Raw genomic sequence first — 20,817 nt, forward strand, 5'->3', positions numbered from 1 at the left:
TGTACCAAGTCTGACTATAACCGGCTGTACTGTCTATAGCGCTCACTATACCAAGTCTGGCTATAACCGACTGTACTGTCTATAGCGCTCACTGTACCAAGTCTGGCTATAACCGACTGTACTGTCTATAGCGCTCACTGTACCAAGTCTGGCTATAACCGACTGTACTGTCTATAGCGCTCAATGTACCAAGTCTGGCTATAACCGGCTGTACTGTCTATAGCGCTCACTGTACCAAGTCTGGCTATAACCGACTGTACTGTCTATAGCGCTCACTGTACCAAGTCTAACTATAACCGGCTGCACTGTCTATAGCGCTCACTGTACCAAGTCTGACTATAACCGACTGTACTGTCTATAGCGCTCACTGTACCAAGTCTGACTATAACCGGCTGTACTGTCTATAGCGCTCACTATACCAAGTCTGGCTATAACCGACTGTACTGTCTATAGCGCTCACTGTACCAAGTCTGGCTATAACCGACTGTACTGTCTATAGCGCTCACTGTACCAAGTCTGGCTATAACCGACTGTACTGTCTATAGCGCTCAATGTACCAAGTCTGGCTATAACCGGCTGTACTGTCTATAGCGCTCACTGTACCAAGTCTGGCTATAACCGACTGTACTGTCTATAGCGCTCACTGTACCAAGTCTGGCTATAACCGGCTGTACTTGTGGCGAAACCAACTTCGCCACTGTGAACTGGAGAAGCCTGGTTGCTAGCCTCCTGCCCTGCGACTATGGCCCCTGGACATATTTGGGGCATATTGTATTTTATCGTGCGACTGCTGGCCCTTTAAGTAAAGTGAATGGTATTTTATTGTACTGCTGCTGGCCCTTTAAGAACTGTCTGGGGACCTATTGAGACTTTGGGTAACAATACCCTTTAAGACTATGGCCCCTGAAAACGTATGGACTTTTATTGGTGTGTATGGCCCTTTAAGAACCGTCTGGGGACATATTGTGACTTTGGTGAACAATGCCCCTTTAAGACTATGTCCCCAGACCGGTAAAATAACTTGTTCCTGGCTTTCCCCCACTTGGTTCAGTAAATAGGGCTTACTGAACCAAGTACCACACAGGCGGACCACCCAGAAGCTAAAGTGTGCAGGCAATTTACCTCCCAGGCTGTGAGGTTACTGCCGGCCAATTGCACGTGGCGGCGGCCATCTTGGTTTCCTCGAATGCGGTCAGCGGTGTATGTTAAAGATTCTGTGGAACTAAAATCGGCTACACATTCTGCCGAACACCGCTGGCCCTTACCTTCTCCCATACGGAACTTGCAGCTCCAGAGACTAAGTCCCGTTCGAAATGGGACTTAGTCGTTTTTTCGGCATGAAATTGACCGACCGCACAGCCCAAATCTATGGAACTGTTTTGGGCAGGAAATTGTGCTTGCGGTCGGTCATAAAGGACTTCCAGCTAACTTTTGATCCACTGGAGGGATTTGGCTGATTTTTGGAAGTGTTTATGTTTGATGTATGCTGAGTCTGAATATGCAACTTTTATTGAAATTGAATGTAAGGTTTTAAAGTTACAGTGTGTGTGTAAAAACTGTATTTTTATTGTATGTAATAATTGGTTTAACTGTTAATCTAAGGGGAGGAAATGTGTGGGAGGTACATCCCTGTGATTGGTTAATTTCATCCTCCCCCTGGGAGTGTCCTGTATGTACTTGTTTGTAATAAAAGCCAGACTGGGTGTCCCAGTCCTCAGTTCCTGTTTTACCCTCAACTTGAGTCCTGTGTCTTATTGGGGGGACCTGCTACAAGGGATTGCTATGCTAGGCATATTCCCTTGCTATAATCACTGAGCTCTTGTAAGAGCTTGTTCCTGCTTCGTTCTGAAGGGAGATAGCTGCAGCCTGCGGTGCTTATGGTGTCTGGTGGAGTGCTTGGAGTCCTCTGGAAGCGCTAGGAGCATCTTTCAACGGAGGTACCCAGTCGGGGTGCCAGTGGATCCGTTACATTGGTGGCAGCGGTGGGATGGCGTCCTAGTGCGAGGAGAAGCAGCTCAGAGACACCGGTAACGTGTGGAGTTGTGCAGCGTCCCTATCTTCAGCAACATAATGGAACCAGCAGTGGCTACAGCAAGCATGGCGTATAGCTACTCCGTACTAGAGTTTGGCACGATGGTAGGGTTGCGCCTGAAGTTTTACGGACCCAATCCAGAGGAGAAATACGTGCGGTTCGTGTGGGACATGGTGACCCGGAACCTACAACACAGGGCGTTGAGGGAAGGCCAGTGGGCACGTTGGGAGAAACTCCAGCCACAGGTAGAGTGGGACGAGGAAGAAACCGAAGTGGCCGGTGGAGATGGGACCGAGGTCTCTCTACCGGCCCTACAGGGATGCTGGGCACCCGGCCCAGATCCCCAGCAGCAGTATGTTTTACAGGGAGGGGAGACAGTCGGTCTCACTCCTCAGCGGCAGAATGGGTTATTGGAGGAAGAGACAACCGGTCTCCCTCCCCAACAGCAACCAGAGGTACCCGAGGTAGAGGACCTCATAGACTGGTCCTGGGAGGACCCCCTGCAGGCAGGTGGAGATGGGACCGAGATCTCTCCACCGGCCCTACAGGGATGCTGGGCAACCGGCCCAGATCCCCAACTAGAGCTGGAGTTACAGAAAGTGGAGAGCATCGACCTCCCCCCCCCAGCAGCAGGACAATGTATTGGGAGGAGAGACAGTCAGTCTCCCTCCACAAAGGCGGAAAGTATGTATGGGAGAGGAGCTTGCTACCACCTCTCCCCAGCAGCGGATCATTGATGTGCAGGGAATAGGGAGCCCAGTCTCCTTTCCCCAGCAGCAGGGCACTGTATTGGGAGGAGAGACAGTCGGTCTCCCTCCACAAAGGCGGAAAGTATGTATGGGAGAGGAGATTGTTACCACCTCTCCCCAGCGGCGGATCATTAATGTACAGGTAATAGAGAGCCCAGTCTCCATTCCCCAGCGGCAGAGTGTTCTAATGGGAGAGGAGCTGGTTACCACCTCTCCCCAGCGGCAGCTTAATGTACCAGGGGGAGACTGTAAGCCCCACACCTGTGCAGATGGGACCGTGGTCTCTGCACTTCCAGCACAGGGGGTAGGGACGGTCGGTCCTGCCCCCCCACAACAGGGCTGTTTAGCCAAAGGGGAGACAGTCTGTCTCCAGCAGCAGAGCTGTGTAACTAAAGGGGAGACAGTCGGTGTCCAGCAGCAGAGTTGTGTAACTCAAGGGGAGACAGTCGGTCTCCAGCGGCAGAGCGATGTAACTCAAGGGGAGACAGTCGGTCTCCAGCAGCAGAGCGGTGTATTTAAAGGGGAGACAGTCGGTCTCCAGCAACCAGGCTCCAACCAGACTACTCCCGTGGTAGTGCTGGCAACAGGACAGAGTACCGCTGGTCTCTGCCCCCTCAGCAACCTACCAAGGCAGCCTACCAGTCCCCCACACAGCCGTGGTGAGGCACCTGAACCTGGACAAGATTCTCCCTCACCCAGGTGTAGTAACGGTTTATTGTGGGTGGGTTGCTGGACTAACCAGGGCACTGACCGGCAGGAGGTCAGATACCCTGTTAGTCTAATTGGAAAAGGGGAGAATTGTGGCGAAACCAACTTCGCCACTGTGAACTGGAGAAGCCTGGTTGCTAGCCTCCTGCCCTGCGACTATGGCCCCTGGACATATTTGGGGCATATTGTATTTTATCGTGCGACTGCTGGCCCTTTAAGTAAAGTGAATGGTATTTTATTGTACTGCTGCTGGCCCTTTAAGAACTGTCTGGGGACCTATTGAGACTTTGGGTAACAATACCCTTTAAGACTATGGCCCCTGAAAACGTATGGACTTTTATTGGTGTGTATGGCCCTTTAAGAACCGTCTGGGGACATATTGTGACTTTGGTGAACAATGCCCCTTTAAGACTATGTCCCCAGACCGGTAAAATAACTTGTTCCTGGCTTTCCCCCACTTGGTTCAGTAAATAGGGCTTACTGAACCAAGTACCACACAGGCGGACCACCCAGAAGCTAAAGTGTGCAGGCAATTTACCTCCCAGGCTGTGAGGTTACTGCCGGTCAATTGCACGTGGCGGCGGCCATCTTGGTTTCCTCGAATGCGGTCAGCGGTGTATGCTAAAGATTCTGTGGAACTAAAATCGGCTACACATTCTGCCGAACACCGCTGACCCTTACCTTCTTCCATACGGAACTTGCAGCTCCAGAGACTAAGTCCCGTTCGAAATGGGACTTAGTCGTTTTTTCGGCATGAAATTGACCGACCGCACAGCCCAAATCTATGGAACTGTTTTGGGCAGGAAATTGTGCTTGCGGTCGGTCATAAAGGACTTCCAGCTAACTTTTGATCCACTGGAGGGATTTGGCTGATTTTTGGAAGTGTTTATGTTTGATGTATGCTGAGTCTGAATATGCAACTTTTATTGAAATTGAATGTAAGGTTTTAAAGTTACAGTGTGTGTGTAAAAACTGTATTTTTATTGTATGTAATAATTGGTTTAACTGTTAATCTAAGGGGAGGACATGTGTGGGAGGTACATCCCTGTGATTGGTTAATTTCATCCTCCCCCTGGGAGTGTCCTGTATGTACTTGTTTGTAATAAAAGCCAGACTGGGTGTCCCAGTCCTCAGTTCCTGTTTTACCCTCAACTTGAGTCCTGTGTCTTATTGGGGGGACCTGCTACAAGGGATTGCTATGCTAGGCATATTCCCTTGCTATAATCACTGAGCTCTTGTAAGAGCTTGTTCCTGCTTCGTTCTGAAGGGAGATAGCTGCAGCCTGCGGTGCTTATGGTGTCTGGTGGAGTGCTTGGAGTCCTCTGGAAGCGCTAGGAGCATCTTTCAACGGAGGTACCCAGTCGGGGTGCCAGTGGATCCGTTACAGTACTGTCTATAGCGCTCACTGTACCAAGTCTGGCTATAACCGGCTGTACCGTCTATAGCGCTCACTGTACCAAGTCTGGCTATAACGGGCTGTACTGTCTATAGCGCTCACTGTACCAAGTCTGGCTATAACCGACTATACTGTCTATAGCGCTCACTGTACCAAGTCTGGCTATAACCGACTATACTGTCTATAGCGCTCACTGTACCAAGTCTGGCTATAACCGACTGTACTGTCTATAGCGCACACTTTACCAAGTCTAACTATAACCGACTGTACTGTCTATAGCGCTCACTGTACCAAGTCTGGCTATAACTGGCTGTACTGTCTATAGCGCTCACTGTACCAAGTCTGACTATAACCGACTGTACTGTCTATAGCGCTCACTGTACCAAGTCTGGCTATAACCGACTATACTGTCTATAGCGCTCACTGTACCAAGTCTGGCTATAACCGACTATACTGTCTATAGCGCTCACTGTACCAAGTCTGGCTATAACCGACTATACTGTCTATAGCGCTCACTGTACCAAGTCTGGCTATAACCGACTGTACTGTCTATAGCGCTCACTGTACCAAGTCTGGCTATAACTGGCTGTACTGTCTATAGCGCTCACTGTACCAAGTCTGACTATAACCGACTGTACTGTCTATAGCGCTCACTGTACCAAGTCTGGCTATAACCGGCTGTACTGTCTATAGCGCTCACTGTACCAAGTCTGGCTATAACTGGCTGTACTGTCTATAGCGCTCACTGTACCAAGTCTGGCTATAACCGACTGTACTGTCTATAGCGCTCAATGTACCAAGTCTGACTATAACCGGCTGTACTGTCTATAGCGCTCACTGTACCAAGTCTGGCTATAACCGGCTGTACTGTCTATAGCCCTCACTGTACCAAGTCTGGCTATAACCGGCTGCACTGTCTATAGCGCTCACTGTACCAAGTCTGACTATAACCGACTGTACTGTCTATAGCGCTCACTGTACCAAGTCTGACTATAACCGGCTGTACTGTCTATAGCGCTCACTATACCAAGTCTGGCTATAACCGACTGTACTGTCTATAGCGCTCACTGTACCAAGTCTGGCTATAACCGACTGTACTGTCTATAGCGCTCACTGTACCAAGTCTGGCTATAACCGGCTGTACTGTCTATAGCGCTCACTGTACCAAGTCTGACTATAACCGGCTGTACTGTCTATAGCGCTCACTGTACCAAGTCTGGCTATAACTGGCTGTACTGTCTATAGCGCTCACTGTACCAAGTCTGGCTATAACCGGCTGTACTGTCTATAGCGCTCACTGTACCAAGTCTGGCTATAACCGACTATACTGTCTATAGCGCTCACTGTATCAAGTCTGACTATAACCGGCTGTACTGTCTATAGCACTCACTGTACCAAGTCTGACTATAACCGGCTGTACTGTCTATATCGCTCACTGTACCAAGTCTGGCTATAACCGGCTGTACTGTCTATAGCGCTCACTGTACCAAGTCTGACTATAACCGGCTGTACTGTCTATAGCGCTCACTGTACCAAGTCTGGCTATAACCGGCTGTACTGTCTATAGCGCTCAATGTACCAAGTCTGACTATAACCGACTGTACTGTCTATAGCGCTCACTGTACCAAGTCTGACTATAACCGACTGTACTGTCTATAGCGCTCACTGTACCAAGTCTGGCTATAACCGACTGCACTGTCTATAGCGCTCACTGTACCAAGTCTGGCTATAACCGACTGTACTGTCTATAGCGCTCACTGTACCAAGTCTGGCTATAACCGGCTGTACTGTCTATAGCGCTCACTGTACCAAGTCTGACTATAACCGACTGTACTGTCTATAGCGCTCACTGTACCAAGTCTGGCTATAACCGGCTGTACTGTCTATAGCGCTCACTGTACCAAGTCTGGCTATAACCGACTGTACTGTCTATAGCGCTCACTGTACCAAGTCTGACTATAACCGACTGTACTGTCTATAGCGCTCACTGTACCAAGTCTGGCTATAACCGGCTGTACTGTCTATAGCGCTCACTGTACCAAGTCTGGCTATAACCGACTGTACTGTCTATAGCGCTCACTGTACCAAGTCTGGCTATAACCGACTGTATTGTCTATAGCGCTCACTGTACCAAGTCTGGCTATAACCGACTGTACTGTCTATAGCGCTCACTGTACCAAGTCTGACTATAACCGGCTGTACTGTCTATAGCGCTCACTGTACCAAGTCTTTCCCCCCAGGTCTTTCAGACTCACTTTGTTTCTAGATAGGTGTGTGGGTCCGTTACAGAGCAACATGCTGTCTTCACACCACCACTGTCCAGCGGCCTGGGATATCTCTGCAACTTGTATATCAATGTCTTTACTGTCTGTATCTCTGAACGCCTCCCAACGGTCTGTAAATAGAAAGATCAAAGTTTAGAGTAAATGTCTCAAACACGCCATTAGTACACTGTGACCCTGGGAGGGACCGACCATTAAACACGTCACTGTCATTAGTACACTGTGACCCTGGGAGGGACTGACCATTAAACATGTCACTGCCATTAGTACACTGTGACCCTGGGAGGGACCGGCCATTAAACATGTCACTGTCATTAGTACACTGTGACCCTGGGAGGGACCGGCCATTAAACATGTCACTGCCATTAGTACACTGTGACCCTGGGAGGGACCGACCATTAAACATGTCACTGTCATTAGTACACTGTGACCCTGGGAGGGACCGACCATTAAACATGTCACTGTCATTAGTACACTATGACCCTGGGAGGGACTGACCATTAAACATATCACTGTCATTAGTACACTGTGACCCTGGGAGGGACCGACCATTAAACATGTCACTGTCATTAGTACATTGTGACCCTGGGAGGGACTGACCATTAAACATGTCACTGTCATTAGTACACTGTGACCCTGGGAGGGACTGACCATTAAACATGTCACTGCCATTAGTACACTGTGACCCTGGGAGGGACCGGCCATTAAACATGTCACTGTCATTAGTACACTGTGACCCTGGGAGGGACCGACCATTAAACATGTCACTGTCATTAGTACACTGTGACCCTGGGAGGGACTGACCCCTTAACATGTCACTGTCATTAGTACACTGTGACCCTGGGAGGGACCGACCATTAAACATGTCACTGTCATTAGTACACTGTGACCCTGGGAGGGACCGACCATTAAACATGTCACTGTCATTAGTACACTGTGACCCTGGGAGGGACTGACCCCTTAACATGTCACTGTCATTAGTACACTGTGACCCTGGGAGGGACCGACCATTAAACATGTCACTGTCATTAGTACACTGTGACCCTGGGAGGGACCGACCATTAAACATGTCACTGTCATTAGTACGCTGTGACCCTGGGAGAGACTGACCATTAAACATGTCACTGTCATTAGTACACTGTGACCCTGGGAGGGACTGACCATTAAACATGTCACTGTCATTAGTACACTGTGACCCTGGGAGGGACTGACCATTAAACATGTCACTGTCATTAGTACGCTGTGACCCTGGGAGGGACCGACCATTAAACATGTCACTGTCATTAGTACACTGTGACCCTGGGAGGGACTGACCATTAAACATGTCACTGTCATTAGCACACTGTGACCCTGGGAGACACCGACCATTAAACATGTCACTGTCATTAGTACACTGTGACCCTGGGAGGGACTGACCATTAAACATGTCACTGTCATTAGTACACTGTGACCCTGGGAGGGACTGACCATTAAACATGTCCCTGTCATTAGTACACTGTGACTCTGGGAGGGACTGACCATTAAACATGTCACTGTCATTAGTACACTGTGACCCTGGGAGGGACCGACCATTAAACATGTCACTGTCATTAGTACACTGTGACCCTGGGAGGGACTGACCATTAAACATGTCCCTGTCATTAGTACACTGTGACCCTGGGAGGGACTGACCATTAAACATGTCACTGTCATTAGTACACTGTGACCCTGGGAGGGACCGACCATTAAACATGTCACTGTCATTAGTACACTGTGACCCTGGGAGGGACTGACCATTAAACATGTCCCTGTCATTAGTACACTGTGACCCTGGGAGGGACCGACCATTAAACATGTCACTGTCATTAGTACACTGTGACCCTGGGAGGGACTGACCATTAAACATGTCACTGTCATTAGTACACTGTGACCCTGGGAGGGACCGACCATTAAACATGTCACTGTCATTAGTACACTGTGACCCTGGGAGGGACTGACCATTAAACATGTCACTGTCATTAGTACACTGTGACCCTGGTAGGGACTGACCATTAAACATGTCACTGTCATTAGTACACTGTGACCCTGGGAGGGACTGACCATTAAACATGTCACTGTCATTAGTACACTGTGACCCTGGGAGGGACTGACCATTAAACATGTTACTGTCATTAGTACACTGTGACCCTGGGAGGGACCGACCATTAAACATGTCACTGTCATTAGTACACTGTGACCCTGGGAGGGACTGACCATTAAACATGTCACTGTCATTAGTACACTGTGACCCTGGGAGGGACTGACCATTAAACATGTTACTGTCATTAGTACACTGTGACCCTGGGAGGGACCGACCATTAAACATGTCACTGTCATTAGTACACTGTGACCCTGGGAGGGACTGACCATTAAACATGTCACTGTCATTAGTACACTGTGACCCTGGGAGGGACTGACCATTAAACATGTCACTGTCATTAGTACACTGTGACCCTGGGAGGGACTGACCATTAAACATGTCACTGTCATTAGAACACTGTGACCCTGGGAGGGACTGACCCTTAAACATGTCACTGTCATTAGTACGCTGTGACCCTGGGAGGGACTGACCCCTTAACATGTCACTGTCATTAGTACACTGTGACCCTGGGAGGGACCGACCATTAAACATGTCACTGTCATTAGTACACTGTGACCCTGGGAGGGACCGACCATTAAACATGTCACTGTCATTAGTACGCTGTGACCCTGGGAGGGACTGATCATTAAACATGTCACTGTCATTAGTACGCTGTGACCCTGGGAGGGACCGACCATTAAACATGTCACTGTCATTAGTACACTGTGACCCTGGGAGGGACTGACCATTAAACATGTCACTGTCATTAGTACACTGTGACCCTGGGAGGGACTGACCATTAAACATGTCACTGTCATTAGTACACTGTGACCCTGGGAGGGACCGACCATTAAACATGTCACTGTCATTAGTACGCTGTGACCCTGGGAGGGACCGACCATTAAACATGTCACTGTCATTAGTACGCTGTGACCCCGGGAGGGACCGACCATTAAACATGTCACTGTCATTAGTACACTGTGACCCTGGGAGGGACTGACCCCTTAACATGTCACTGTCATTAGTACGCTGTGACCCTGGGAGGGACTGACCCCTTAACATGTCACTGTCATTAGTAAACTGTGACCCTGGGAGTGACTGACCATTAAACATGTCACTGTCATTAATACACTGTGACCCTGGGAGGGACTGACCCCTTAACATGTCACTGTCATTAGTACACTGTGACCCTGGGAGGGACTGACCCCTTAACATGTCACTGTCCTTAGTACGCTGTGACCCTGGGAGGGACTGACCATTAAACATGTCACTGTCATTAGTACACTGTGACCCTGGGAGGGACCGACCATTAAACATGTCACTGTCATTAATACACTGTGACCCTGGGAGGGTCCGACCATTAAACATGTCACTGTCATTAATACACTGTGACCCTGGGAGGGACTGACCCCTTAACATGTCACTGTCATTAGTACGCTGTGACCCTGGTAGGGACTGACCATTAAACATGTCACTGTCATTAGTACGCTGTGACCCTGGGAGGGACTGACCATTAAACATGTCACTGTCATTAGTACACTGTGACCCTGGGAGGGACTGACCCCTTAACATGTCACTGTCATTAGTACGCTGTGACCCTGGGAGGGACTGACCATTAAACATGTCACTGTCATTAGTACGCTGTGACCCTGGGAGGGACTGACCATTAAACATGTCACTGTCATTAGTACACTGTGACCCTGGGAGGGACTGACCCCTTAACATGTCACTGTCATTGGTACGCTGTGACCCTGGGAGGGACTGACCCCTTAACATGTCACTGTCATTAGTACACTGTGACCCTGGGAGGGACCGACCATTAAACATGTCACTGCCATTAGTACACTGTGACCCTGGGAGGGACTGACCCCTTAACATGTCACTGTCATTAGTACACTGTGACCCTGGGAGGGACTGACCCCTTAACATGTCACTGTCATTAGTACACTGTGACCCTGGGAGGGACTGACCATTAAACATGTCACTGTCATTAGTACACTGTGACCCTGGGAGGGACTGACCATTAAACATGTCACTGTCATTAGTAAACTGTGACCCTGGGAGGGACTGACCATTAAACATGTCACTGTCATTAATACACTGTGACCCTGGGAGGGACTGACCCCTTAACATGTCACTGTCATTAGTACACTGTGACCCTGGGAGGGACTGACCCCTTACCATGTCACTGTCATTAGTACGCTGTGACCCTGGGAGGGACTGACCATTAAACATGTCACTGTCATTAGTACACTGTGACCCTGGGAGGGACTGACCCCTTAACATGTCACTGTCATTAGGACGCTGTGACCCTGGGAGGGAATGACCCGTTAACATGTCACTGTCATTAGTACGCTGTGACCCTGGGAGGGACTGACCATTAAACATGTCACTGTCATTAGTACACTGTGACCCTGGGAGGGACCGACCATTAAACATGTCACTGTCATTAATACACTGTGACCCTGGGAGTGACTGACCATTAAACATGTTACTGTCATTAGAACACTGTGACCCTGGGAGGGACTGACCCTTAAACATGTCACTGTCATTAGTACACTGTGAACCTGGGAGGGACCGAACATTTAACGTGTCACTGTCATTAGTACACTGTGACCCTGGGAGGGACTGACCATTAAACATGTCACTGTCATTAGAACACTGTGACCCTGGGAGGGACTGACCCTTAAACATGTCACTGTCATTAGTACGCTGTGACCCTGGGAGGGACTGACCCCTTAACATGTCACTGTCATTAGTACACTGTGACCCTGGGAGGGACTGACCCCTTAACATGTCACTGTCATTAGTACGCTGTGACCCTGGGAGGGACTGACCCCTTAACATGTCACTGTCATTAGTACACTGTGACCCTGGGAGGGACCGACCATTAAACATGTCACTGTCATTAGTACACTGTGACCCTGGGAGGGACTGACCATTAAACATGTCACTGTCATTAGTACACTGTGACCCTGGGAGGGACTGACCATTAAACATGTCACTGTCATTAGTACACTGTGACCCTGGGAGGGACTGACCCCTTAACATGTCACTGTCATTAGTACACTGTGACCCTGGGAGGGACTGACCATTAAACATGTCACTGTCATTAGTACACTGTGAACCTGGGAGGGACTGACCCCTTAACATGTCACTGTCATTAGTACGCTGTGACCAATGAGCTGTTATGAGACATCCCACATAAAATGGTGTTATTTTTCTATATATAGTAGTTTATTTTCTGTTGATATATTGTAATTAGACATCAGGAGGAGGCTGGAGGATGTTAAGACGTGTTAAGGACGTGTTAAGGAACGTGTTAAGGATAAGAGGGGATTAAACGCATTCCTTACAGTCTGCTATGTTAATCTGGGACCAGAGGCTGCATTTAAAGATGACAAATTATTTTAACATACAGATTAAAAAAAAATAAAATGTTTTAATCATTACTGTGATGAACTGAGCCTTGTCATGTGTTCTTGGAGGGGCCTGCTGGCCAGCCTCTTACCAAAGGACTATGGGCCCTTAAAAAAAACTATTTGAACAGACTTGGTTCATGGGATTTTATATTTGGTTCGGGAACTGAACAGCCGCACGAACCGGAGACCACCATGGAGCTTTCTGTGCCTGGAGATAGGGCCATTTTAGAGGTCAGCAAGAAGGAATAAGATTGTTGAATGTATCTTATCCACAGAAAGGGGGAGCTAGATTTCAATATTCAAGTATTATGAGTATGATGATGAAGTAATCAAATCACCATGGGGTGCGAAAGGAACAAGAATCCCTACTCTTAAGGGTCTAGCATCCTAAACACACCTCACACAAATTGGAAATGACCCCCTTAGTTTGAACTTTAAAAGAAGTTTGAGAAAAACATTTCAACCATTTCGAAGTGGTGAATCTATAGGAACAGAGCAGAGGTAGCTTGTGGTTAAGATATTTGACCAATATTAGAGCTGCCTATGGGTTGCCACACATCAACACAAGTACTTGTCTATCATAGTAAATTGGCTTTAAAAAAAAAAAGCTCAAATACTTGGGTATAGTTCAAACGTGCAATATGTAATCAATTATCAGGGTACGGGAGAGGGATATAGAAATAAATGGTAGGTATCTCCCCTAAACTAGCCATGCTCCTTCCAACCCATGGCTTCGATCTATCAAAGTTACCTGCTGCTTAAAAAAGGCAAACAAAGTAGTTATTTTATGAGTAGTAGTATTAGGTTCCCCATTTTAACTAATGAACAATAAAATCAATTCCAAAAGCACATCGGCACCTAAGCTCGATGCACGTTTCGGAGTATTAACACGCCTTTCTCAAGAGCAAGTGAGCCTAACCCAGAAGGGTGGCCATTTTTGAAGTGAGAAAAATACCTCCTTCTTCGTTAGTTGGCCAATCAAACTTTCCTGACGTAATAGGGGAGGATCGGACACTCGGTCCTCCTCTGCCCCTACACCTAGCACCTATAAAGGGGCATGGCAAATGACGTCAGAGGCGGTTCGCTACTACTGTGGAAGATTCGTGGTCTATCACATCCGTACCACCGAACGGATATTATAAAGCTGGTACGGACTTATGTAGATAATACTCCATCGTAGGGGCAAAGGGTTCCAAGAACAAGTCGGGAATGGATAGAACGAGGCTATATGAGTTTATATAGATCCACCGACTTGGATTGCAACAAATGGCTCCACAAATCCGAATGGGCTGCCCATCTCTGGTACTGACAATAGTTTTCACCCAGAGAAGGTAAAATATTTCCCCCAAGGGGACCAGAGTGAAGGTCAGGCTGCTAGCGTTATATTAATCATTTTTTAAGAAACAAAGTCTCTTAGTGCTGTGCTACCCCACATAACACAAACATGATCAATAGGTAAATATATGGAGTACAATATCTATTTCGCTCAATGCTGAGGCTAATAGGGATTGATATACCCTATGTATACAGGGATATATGATAGGATCTATACTGCTCACTGACCATGTATTTTATATTTTCTTTTGTAAAACTCACTGGAATCCAGATTCATAAATCTTCTACTGAATTAACCTAAATTAGAGTGCATACAGCCTAAACGTATAACGTTTATATCGGGTTAAGCCCGTATTACCTACCTGCCCTATAGTTACTACCTAAACTTATAAAGTTTATATCGGGTTAAGCCCGTATTACCTACCTGCCCTATAGTTACTACCTAAACTTATAACGTTTATATCGGGTTAAGCCCGTATTACCTACCTGCCCTATAGTTACTACCTAAACTTATAACGTTTATATCGGGTTATGCCCGTATTACTTACCTGCCCTATAGTTACTGCCTAAACTTATAACGTTTATATCGGGTTAAGCCCGTATTACCTACCTGCCCTATAGTTACTACCTAAACTTATAAAGTTTATATCGGGTTAAGCCCGTATTACCTACCTGCCCTATAGTTACTACCTAAACTTATAAAGTTTATATCGGGTTAAGCCCGTATTACCTACCTGCCCTATAGTTACTACCTAAACTTATAACGTTTATATCGGGTTAAGCCCGTATTACCTACCTGCCCTATAGTTACTGCCTAAACTTATAACGTTTATATCGGGTTAAGCCCGTATTACCTACCTGCCCTATAGTTACTACCTAAACTTATAACGTTTATATCGGGTTAAGCCCGTATTACCTACCTGCCCTATAGTTACTACCTAAACTTATAACGTTTATATCGGGTTAAGCCCGTATTACCTACCTGCCCTATAGTTACTACCTAAACTTATAACGTTTATATCGGGTTAAGCCCGTATTACCTACCTGCCCTATAGTTACTGCCTAAACTTATAACGTTTATATCGGGTTAAGCCCGTATTACCTACCTGCCCTATAGTTACTGCCTAAACTTATAACGTTTATATCGGGTTAAGCCCGTATTACCTACCTGCCCTATAGTTACTGCCTAAACTTATAACGTTTATATCGGGTTAAGCCCGTATTACCTACCTGCCCCATAGTTACTACCTAAACTTATAACGTTTATATCGGGTTAAGCCCGTATTACCTACCTGCCCCATAGTTACTACCTAAACTTATAACGTTTATATCGGGTTAAGCCCGTATTACCTACCTGCCCTATAGTTACTGCCTAAACTTATAACGTTTATATCGGGTTAAGCCCGTATTACCTACCTGCCCCATAGTTACTACCTAAACTTATAACGTTTATATCGGGTTAAGCCCGTATTACCTACCTGCCCTATAGTTACTACCTAAACTTATAACGTTTATATCGGGTTAAGCCCGTATTACCTACCTGCCCTATAGTTACTACCTAAACTTATAACGTTTATATCGGGTTAAGCCCGTATTACCTACCTGCCCTATAGTTACTACCTAAACTTATAACGTTTATATCGGGTTAAGCCCGTATTACCTACCTGCCCTATAGTTACTACCTAAACTTATAACGTTTATATCGGGTTAAGCCCGTATTACCTACCTGCCCTATAGTTACTACCTAAACTTATAACGTTTATATCGGGTTAAGCCCGTATTACCTACCTGCCCTATAGTTACTACCTAAACTTATAACGTTTATATCGGGTTAAGCCCGTATTACCTACCTGCCCTATAGTTACTGCCTAAACTTATAACGTTTATATCGGGTTAAGCCCGTATTACCTACCTGCCCCATAGTTACTACCTAAACTTATAACGTTTATATCGGGTTAAGCCCGTATTACCTACCTGCCCTATAGTTACTACCTAAACTTATAACGTTTATATCGGGTTAAGCCCGTATTACCTACCTGCCCTATAGTTACTACCTAAACTTATAACGTTTATATCGGGTTAAGCCCGTATTACCTACCTGCCCTATAGTTACTACCTAAACTTATAACGTTTATATCGGGTTAAGCCCGTATTACCTACCTGCCCTATAGTTACTACCTAAACTTATAACGTTTATATCGGGTTAAGCCCGTATTACCTACCTGCCCTATAGTTACTACCTAAACTTATAACGTTTATATCGGGTTAAGCCCGTATTACCTACCTGCCCTATAGTTACTACCTAAACTTATAACGTTTATATCGGGTTAAGCCCGTATTACCTACCTGCCCTATAGTTACTACCTAAACTTATAACGTTTATATCGGGTTAAGCCCGTATTACCTACCTGCCCTATAGTTACTACCTAAACTTATAACGTTTATATCGGGTTAAGCCCGTATTACCTACCTGCCCTATAGTTACTACCTAAACTTATAACGTTTATATCGGGTTAAGCCCGTATTACCTACCTGCCCTATAGTTACTACCTAAACTTATAACGTTTATATCGGGTTAAGCCCGTATTACCTACCTGCCCCATAGTTACTACCTAAACTTATAACGTTTATATCGGGTTAAGCCCGTATTACCTACCTGCCCCATAGTTACTACCTAAACTTATAACGTTTATATCGGGTTAAGCCCGTATTACCTACCTGCCCTATAGTTACTACCTAAACTTATAACGTTTATATCGGGTTAAGCCCGTATTACCTACCTGCCCTATAGTTACTACCTAAACTTATAACGTTTATATCGGGTTAAGCCCGTATTACCTACCTGCCCTATAGTTACTACCTAAACTTATAACGTTTATATCGGGTTAAGCCCGTATTACCTACCTGCCCTATAGCTACTACCTAAACTTATAACGTTTATATCGGGTTAAGCCCGTATTAACTACCTGCACCATAGTTACTGCCTAAACTTATAACGTTTATATCGGGTTAAGCCCGTATTACCTACCTGCCCTATAGTTACTACCTAAACTTATAACGTTTATATCGGGTTAAGCCCGTATTACCTACCTGCCCCATAGTTACTACCTAAACTTATAACGTTTATATCGGGTTAAGCCCGTATTACCTACCTGCCCTATAGTTACTACCTAAACTTATAACGTTTATATCGGGTTAAGCCCGTATTACCTACCTGCCCTATAGTTACTACCTAAACTTATAACGTTTATATCGGGTTAAGCCCGTATTACCTACCTGCCCTATAGTTACTACCTAAACTTATAACGTTTATATCGGGTTAAGCCCGTATTACCTACCTGCCCTATAGTTACTACCTAAACTTATAACGTTTATATCGGGTTAAGCCCGTATTACCTACCTGCCCTATAGTTACTACCTAAACTTATAACGTTTATATCGGGTTAAGCCCGTATTACCTACCTGCCCTATAGTTACTACCTAAACTTATAACGTTTATATCGGGTTAAGCCCGTATTACCTACCTGCCCCATAGTTACTACCTAAACTTATAACGTTTATATCGGGTTAAGCCCGTATTACCTACCTGCCCCATAGTTACTGCCTAAACTTATAACGTTTATATCGGGTTAAGCCCGTATTACCTACCTGCCCCATAGTTACTACCTAAACTTATAACGTTTATATCGGGTTAAGCCCGTATTACCTACCTGCCCTATAGTTACTACCTAAACTTATAACGTTTATATCGGGTTAAGCCCGTATTACCTACCTGCCCTATAGTTACTACCTAAACTTATAACGTTTATATCGGGTTAAGCCCGTATTACCTACCTGCCCTATAGTTACTACCTAAACTTATAACGTTTATATCGGGTTAAGCCCGTATTACCTACCTGCCCCATAGTTACTACCTAAACTTATAACGTTTATATCGGGTTAAGCCCGTATTACCTACCTGCCCCATAGTTACTGCCTAAACTTATAACGTTTATATCGGGTTAAGCCCGTATTACCTACCTGCCCTATAGTTACTACCTAAACTTATAACGTTTATATCGGGTTAAGCCCGTATTACCTACCTGCCCTATAGTTACTACCTAAACTTATAACGTTTATATCGGGTTAAGCCCGTATTACCTACCTGCCCTATAGCTACTACCTAAACTTATAACGTTTATATCGGGTTAAGCCCGTATTACCTACCTGCCCTATAGTTACTACCTAAACTTATAACGTTTATATCGGGTTAAGCCCGTATTACCTACCTGCCCTATTGTTACTACCTAAACTTATAACGTTTATATCGGGTTAAGCCCGTATTACCTACCTGCCCTATAGTTACTACCTAAACTTATAACGTTTATATCGGGTTAAGCCCGTATTACCTACCTGCCCTATAGTTACTACCTAAACTTATAACGTTTATATCGGGTTAAGCCCCTATTACCTACCTGCCCTATAGTTACTACCTAAACTTATAACGTTTATATCGGGTTAAGCCCGTATTACCTACCTGCCCTATAGTTACTGCCTAAACTTATAACGTTTATATCGGGTTAAGCCCGTATTACCTACCTGCCCTATAGTTACTGCCTAAACTTATAACGTTTATATCGGGTTAAGCCCGTATTACCTACCTGCCCTATAGTTACTACCTAAACTTATAACGTTTATATCGGGTTAAGCCCGTATTACCTACCTGCCCTATAGTTACTACCTAAACTTATAACGTTTATATCGGGTTAAGCCCGTATTACCTACCTGCCCTATAGTTACTGCCTAAACTTATAACGTTTATATCGGGTTAAGCCCGTATTACCTACCTGCCCCATAGTTACTGCCTAAACTTATAACGTTTATATCGGGTTAAGCCCGTATTACCTACCTGCCCTATAGTTACTACCTAAACTTATAAAGTTTATATCGGGTTAAGCCCGTATTACCTACCTGCCCTATAGCTACTACCTAAACTTATAACGTTTATATCGGGTTAAGCCCGTATTACCTACCTGCCCTATAGCTACTACCTAAACTTATAACGTTTATATCGGGTTAAGCCCGTATTACCTACCTGCCCTATAGTTACTGCCTAAACTTATAACGTTTATATCGGGTTAAGCCCGTATTACCTACCTGCCCTATAGTTACTACCTAAACTTATAACGTTTATATCTGGTTATGCCCTTATTAGATGGCCCAGTCGGATTCTGTGGAGGCTGACTAGGGGGAAATATTTTTTTCAGGGAATTTTGTAGCATTAGAAAAGCTCAGTGATATTCTAGCAAGGACATGACATAAGCACCGTCGTTATTCGGCAGGTGTTAGTTTAATTTACCTTCAATAAGACTCGGACATCAGTTATTCTGTTGGAGTATAACGTCCACAGCTTTTATTAAATCTTAAACAAATTAACATATTTAGGGTCATTGTCATTTCTGACATTTCGTTACTATCCCCCCGCACAATACCCCTGACAATGACCCTAGCACTTAACAATAAATAACATTCCAATAACATATCATTTATAACACACGGCCTACCAAAGAGGCCCCAACCAAACGTTACTGTAGGGGTGTACCCAGACACCCCTACCCCTTAGGTTCGTAGCCACCGAAGAGCTTGAACCTACCAACACTCTTATCCACCTGGCCTACTCCGGCCTAGGCCTTGGCCTATCCACTTCCAATTCCAGCCAACTTCCGACTTTTACCATGCCCTGTTCCCGCCGCTGTGACCAAACGGGAACCTTACCAAATCCTAAAGGGAGGGTGGGAGGGACAAAGAACAGGTGGGTGAAATTCTGTTAAAATGGCCCCTCTCTTAAGATGGCCGCTTTTAAAATTGCTCCTAGACCACCCCCACGCTGCATTACCCTAAGCCCACTCCCCCTCTGCGCTGTTCCATGGGCTTCAAGAAATTAAACCAAATCTGACCTTTCATACACGAACAGTGTTGTGTTGGAGGTGAAGATTGTATCAGTGATAATACAATAGCATTAACAGGGGTCGACCAAAAACGATGGCAGAACCTGGGACTCCAATATAAGAAAGTTCAGCTCTCTATGCTAGTGTGAAAGTGTAAAAAAATAACTCCTGGGAGGCGGAGAGACGCAGACGCCATGCTTAGAACTCCCGAGAGCAACTCTCTATTTGAGCAGATTTTACTACGAAAAGGAATATACTATTGCTATACAATTTTCTGGATACTATGGAAAGAAAAAACAAACTTCGCCGCTGCGAAACCACTACCGGCTCTATAGATATTGGCGATCTGCTCGGCTTGACTTTGCAACCGCGGCCTGCCAAGATGGCACCCGTGCAGGAGCTCTCAGTCTATACATTTGGGGAGAGTATTCCCAATGACTTAATGGCTCCTATCACGCAGAGGGACAAGCATGCAAGTCCCACCGCATCATCGGAGCACTTACTAGCAAGTAAAGCTGATATCCAGAACCTCCTATAAGAACTCAAAGCTCTTTTTGTGGCCAATATTGCGCTTGTCCTTGAGGACATGGGAGCTATGACTGCCTGGCTGCAGGCACTGTAGGATGGTAGTGACACCACGAAATGCAGACACAAGGACTTGTGGTTGGAGGTGGAAGGCTCAAACAAACCAACCTAATTATGGAAGGCAAAGCGGCCGCGCTAAAGGACACTAAGTGACAGCGTTACTTCGGGATCAGAGATGTTTCGGAAGATTTACACAATAATTCCTCGCTACCTCCGACGTCTGCTGTCCTCCTTATAATCACCTTATTGAATATCACCAAGAACCCCAGCTGGGTCCCCTGGG

General features: G+C 45.8%; 1 protein-coding gene across 1 annotated transcript in view; it reads right to left on the reverse strand.

Annotated features, from left to right (window-relative positions):
- LOC134572260 (uncharacterized) overlaps positions 1-20,817 on the reverse strand; it is a 55,877-nt gene that overhangs the window by 30,653 nt on the left and 4,407 nt on the right. The window contains exon 2 of the mRNA XM_063431114.1: positions 7,141-7,280. Within this exon, the coding sequence (XP_063287184.1) occupies positions 7,141-7,280 (140 nt within the window). The remainder of the gene's footprint in view (positions 1-7,140; positions 7,281-20,817) is intronic.

Source organism: Pelobates fuscus, chromosome 9 (genome assembly GCF_036172605.1).
Source record: "Pelobates fuscus isolate aPelFus1 chromosome 9, aPelFus1.pri, whole genome shotgun sequence".
Taxonomy (NCBI): Eukaryota; Metazoa; Chordata; class Amphibia; order Anura; family Pelobatidae; genus Pelobates; species Pelobates fuscus.